This window comes from Hyperolius riggenbachi, chromosome 10, assembly GCF_040937935.1.
Source record: "Hyperolius riggenbachi isolate aHypRig1 chromosome 10, aHypRig1.pri, whole genome shotgun sequence".
Lineage (NCBI taxonomy): Eukaryota > Metazoa > Chordata > Amphibia > Anura > Hyperoliidae > Hyperolius > Hyperolius riggenbachi.
The window spans coordinates 151,762,530-151,768,109 of record NC_090655.1 but is presented as its reverse complement, the minus strand read 5'-3'; the positions used below and the strand labels follow the sequence as shown (position 1 = coordinate 151,768,109).

The following is a 5,580-nucleotide window of genomic DNA, read 5'->3' as shown; positions in this document are numbered from 1 at the left end:
AATGAGATATAGTAAAGCAGTCATAGATATTACCATGCAAGCCTGGAATACTGGGAAAAAACGCTACACTGCTAATACAATTGTAGTTGTTCTCAATGAAACACGGAAGGAAAAAATAGGGGGAAAAGACTGTTTGAGGACAGGGACTCCCTTTGCTAATGCTATCTGTGGCGTCTAGAAGCCAGTGAAAAGGGAGGGTCAACCCTCGGTAATTGGTTAAGGTTCTTCCATGTGTTAAATTAGCATAAGGATACGCCGCTCCCAAAGTAGCCACTTGGGGGCCAAAGCTAACTGCGCGTCACAACCTTCCGTGGAAAGAAAGTAGAGGAATCGAGAAGCATGCAACTCAATTTGTGCCAATGGCATCACAAAGGGATGGAGGGATGCTGGGGTGAAGTGGATGCCTCTCCGATGCTTCAATCACAGCAAGATATGCATCTCAAATCAGGAAGCACAACGCTTGCCAGCACTAATTAAGATACGTCGTGTTTTGGGCAAGGCTGTGGTCATCATCATCAGAGCTGCTGAGCGCCCAGTATCTGCTGTGAAGATGCTTCCTGAGCCCTGGGATTGATTTTGCAAGGGAAGAGAGAGTGAGAAGTAAGTGATGTTTTCCTGTTTCCCGAAGCTCCCGGTATACAGCACTTTAGCACTACACCACAAGAAGTGTATGAGGGGATCAGGAAAGGGGTACCATATAACTATTGTAACACTTTTATGATGCACGGTAATATCATTATTTTTGTACGACCTTACCAAATCCCTAGTAGAAGTGGAAATTAAGTGACTATGCTTTGAATGGATACTTCAGGTACCCCTTCATACTACATAGAAATGGTAAGATTGTGCAAGAAAAAAACAACAACATTGTATTATTACTGGGCACTTTTAGCAGAAACCATTGAAGGTACTAATTAATTCGAAGAGAGAACTTGCTGAGATTTACATATATAAAGATATATTTATCCAGCTGTTGATAATTGCACCTAAGAGTTGTCTTTATGTAATCCTAAGTACTTTGTGCATATGCTTTTGCAATGAACATTGAAACCTGATAAACTGTCAGCGCCGAGTAGACTATAGCCCCTATGAAACTATCATATTTAACAATAGATGACGTAGGAATAGCATAATGCACGTTTTTTTTTAATTAAATGTTGGCATGGAGCTACTGTACATCCTATATGTATCACTGATAGCAATGTATCTTTTTTTAGACTCTTGAAGCAAGAACCCCCGGTTAAATGGTACCTCTGATCTGCTGAATGGTTCTTCTGTGGTCTGAACTGCTCCCCTGAGACGTCGTAAAGAGTGGGGAGTGACTGGTGGTGTACTCAGCAATTCGTGATCAGCAGTGAGTTAGTAGGAAGAGCAGAGCATGGCTTCAGAAGACACACAAGGGGCAGCCACATCTGCCATGGAGAAACTATCTAATGCCATGGGGGAAAGAACTAAACAACTGGGTACAGCCATGAAGGAAGCGCCTCACTTGAGGAGACTCATTCTGTTCATTGTCTGTGTGGCACTTTTTCTTGATAACATGCTTTACATGGTCATAGTCCCTATAATCCCAGACTACATAAAAAGTATGAGGTTGGACAATGAAAAACCACTGAAAGACTTCAATTCCAGCTCAGCCTACACCAACAGATCTATAATCAGACCCACGTACCCTACAGAAAATGAAGACATCAAGATTGGAGTCCTGTTTGCCTCCAAAGCGATCCTGCAGCTGCTTGTCAATCCTTTGAGTGGCACCTTCATTGACAGGGTTGGTTATGACATCCCTCTTTTCATTGGACTCATTGTTATGTTTCTTTCTACTGTGATTTTTGCATTTGCAGAGAATTATGCCACACTCTTTGTAGCAAGAAGCTTGCAGGGCTTGGGATCTGCTTTTGCAGACACCTCTGGGATAGCAATGATCGCAGACAAATACACTGAGGAAGCAGAGCGGAGCAAAGCCTTGGGCATAGCCTTAGCGTTTATCTCCTTTGGGAGTTTAGCGGCGCCCCCTTTTGGAGGGATACTGTACGAGTTTGTAGGGAAACGAGTACCTTTTTTAATCTTGGCTTGCATTTCCCTTATAGATGGTATTTTGCTGCTAGTGGTCATCAAACCTTTTGCCAATCGGACTAGAGAGAATATGCCAGTGGGCACACCCATCCACAGACTTATGATTGACCCCTACATTGCAGTAGTGGCGGGGGCTTTAACCACATGTAACATCCCTCTGGCATTTCTGGAGCCCACCATAGCAAACTGGATGAAGACTACTATGGGCGCCACTGAGTGGCAAATGGGTCTCATTTGGCTGCCAGCTTTCTTTCCACATGTTCTGGGGGTCTACCTTACTGTAAAACTTGCTGCCAATTACCCTCAATACCAGTGGTTTTATGGCGCCATAGGAATGGTAGTAATAGGTGCCAGCTCTTGCACAGTCCCAGCTTGTAAGAATTTTGAGCAGCTTATAGTTCCATTGTGTGGTTTATGCTTTGGCATTGCCTTGGTCGATACTGCACTACTACCCACTCTCGCCTTACTTGTAGACCTCCGTCACGTCTCAGTATATGGGAGCGTTTATGCAATAGCAGACATATCGTATTCTGTGGCTTATGCCCTAGGGCCTATAGTAGCCAGCCAAATTGTGCATACGATGGGTTTCACTCAACTTAATCTTGGAATGGGACTCGTCAATGTACTGTATGCCCCAGCCCTTCTGCTTCTCAGAAACGTGTGCCAAATGAAACCCTCTCACTCTGAGAGAAATATATTACTGGATGAGGGGCCTAAGGGCTTATATGACACCATTAAAATGGAGGAGAGGAAGGCTAAGTCTAAAAGGGGTCACCTTAAAGATGGCGAGGTGCAGGAGAATAACATGGACCATTACCAGCCAGGTAGATATATGTCTGACGAGGAGTCCTCTGAATACGAGTATAGTTAGGCTATGCCTTTATGCACACAAGCTAATGGAGTGGAAAACAAATCAGCCATATGTTTACCAAGTAACATGACATTTATTTATACATTGTAGCTTTCATGTCCATGACGTCACCATAGTCACGGTTCCAGTAAAACTTATTTTTATTATATCCGTTTCCTTGAAAATATGACTATGTTGTTCACAATGATCAATCCTTTAACTTCAAACTAGGTGGCTGGATTCCAGACCCTCCCCCTCCAAAAAAATCGGTGCAGTATTGTGAAAATGTTTCATTATTTTTATCGTTCAAACACCTTATGTGAAATACTGTATATCTGTACAAAAGAAAAAAATAAAATATATGAAATAAAACTGCATATTCAGGGAAATAAAGTTCAAAGAAATTGTACATATTTATATTTTGTGACTTAATTAAATAAACTTTAAAATGAAGTGTTAATTGCCACTTACCTGCACATTTTTCAGAATTAACTTAAAATGAGCTTTATCTGAGATACTAGAAGGTAAAATGTCATAGATTTTGCAGAGCAGCTTTCTTACATCATACATTCGTTCATGGAATCACATGAATAATGCTATGAAGCAAAAAAAAAGATGATCTAGGTAGGACTGGGTAAAGGTGGCCTATAATGGTACAATCTTCATAGTGCAATCTTACTTACCACTTCTATGTAATATAAGTTACTACCTAAAGTATCCATTTTCACTAAGTTTACCCTTTTACTACTTAGATTTCGTAAAATTGTACAATCAAGATTGTATTATTAGTGGACACCTTAACAAGATCGCTTCTGATACCATCTTATGCTTCTATCACAAACTCAATCTGCTATTAAGGAGAATTCAACAGGTTAAACGCACCACTAAGTATTGTATCTGTTAATGGAACACGCAGATTCATTTCACAATTGTTATGGCTTGCCGAGTGTTGAAATTAACAGGATCAAGTATCTGATTAGGGCTATTAGTCTTCCAACACACTCTCATCACAACGAGTCATTACTCTCCTGTCTGACGAATCTCCTCTTTCAGTTTTTGATTACTGTGGAAAATAGAAGTTCTCTATCAATAAATATATAATACCGAGTGTCCATCAAACGTCTAAAAGGATGACGGCTTTCAAGAAATACCGAGGAAAGTCATTAATCAACTTCCCCTGGCACACGAGTCTCGGCACTCAATAGATCACCGGAGCTATACTATAGGAAGCGCTGTCCAGGTGCTGAAATGTCTTTCATTTGGATTAGGTAACCACGTGGCGTTACACTTTGGGTTTCAGTTCTTCTGCGCTAAGCAGTTTTACGTTTCTTTACAAGACGTATTGTTAACGTGGGGCAAAGTTCCACTTCTACACAATACTGTAGCCCTGTACCAGACAACTCATTTCACATATGCTATATTTGCATCCTGTTGGGAGTGCATTGCAAATTGTGAACATGCTAAAAAAAACAGCTCGTCTAATACTGCGACCAAAGCAAGTTACAAATGAATTTCCTGACTCGTCAATCAGGACTGCGACGTTTTTAAAGAGATAGATGGTAATACTTTTGAAGGAATTTAGAAGGTAGAGAGGCAAGAGGGGTGAAGGGGCGGAGGGAATGAAACACAGTAAGGGGAAGGAAAGAGTGGAGGAGAGAGAAGAGAGAGGGCGGGAGAGAGGGAGAGAGAAAAAGACATATTGAAACGTAGTGAGGGGGAAGAAAACAGTGGAGGAGAGAAATATTGAAAGAGTGAGGGGAAGGAAAGAGAAGAGGAGAGAGAAGGGAGAAGGAGAGATAGAGATTAAAACAGAGTGAGGGAAGGAAAGAGTGGAGTAGAGAAAAAGTAAGAAAAACGATGAAACCGAAAAAGAGGGAGAGAGAAAAATATGAGGGAGAAACTGGGATTAAAACTAGGGGGAAAGGAAAGAGTGGATGGTGTTAAAACAGAGTGAGGGAAGAGAGCGGAGTAGAGAGGTGTAATTAAAGAAGTGTGAGGAGAGAGAGAAAGAGAGAGTCGATAGAAGGAGGGGTATTTCGACGGGATGAAAATTGGGGAAGGAGAGAAGAGAGGCAGAGAAAGAGAAATTGTTTTTTTAACAGTGGCAGGGGAGGGACAGAAAGTAGAGTGGAAGGGAGAGAGAGAGAGAGAGTTATTGTGTCAAGCGTCTGCAAGTAATTATAAAGCTTGCATGCAATTCAATCCAATTCTATGCATGCTTCACTTCCTTCATAAGGTAAATCCTGCATGGGTTGACAAAACTGAATTATTCTGACTGCTGATAGTCCGTTTACACGTTGGGATCAAGTAAGATAACTTGTTGAGGGTGATTTAAAATGTTCGCCAAAGATTTTTTCAGTCATGATTGAAATGATAGGAAATTGTTACTGCACAGTGTGGCAAATTCCCTATACACCTGTTCAGGATTCCTGCTCATCCCACAGGGCGCCAATTTCGCATGCTGTTAAAGGCAGGCTGTTCAGGTTCGTTCTGTCACCGCCACCAATTTAAATGTGCACGAATAGGAATATAAAGGGAGGAGTTATGTAGCAAGAAGACCTCAGGTGGGCAGGAAGAGGTGCTGGGGGCAGAACACTAGTGCCTTTGTCCAGATCACGTACAACTACAGGCTAGTGACTCTGTTCTCGCAGCAG

General features: G+C 41.7%; 1 protein-coding gene across 1 annotated transcript; it reads left to right on the top strand.

The window, feature by feature from the left end:
* The first annotated feature begins 316 nt into the window (after positions 1 to 316).
* Positions 317 to 3,321, top strand: SLC18A3 (solute carrier family 18 member A3). The gene is made up of 2 exons (XM_068258836.1): positions 317 to 600; positions 1,218 to 3,321. The coding sequence occupies exon 2, from the start codon at positions 1,379 to 1,381 to the stop codon at positions 2,945 to 2,947; it is 1,569 nt and encodes a 522-aa protein (XP_068114937.1). The 5' UTR covers positions 317 to 600; positions 1,218 to 1,378; the 3' UTR covers positions 2,948 to 3,321.
* Positions 3,322 to 5,580: the final 2,259 nt, after the last annotated feature.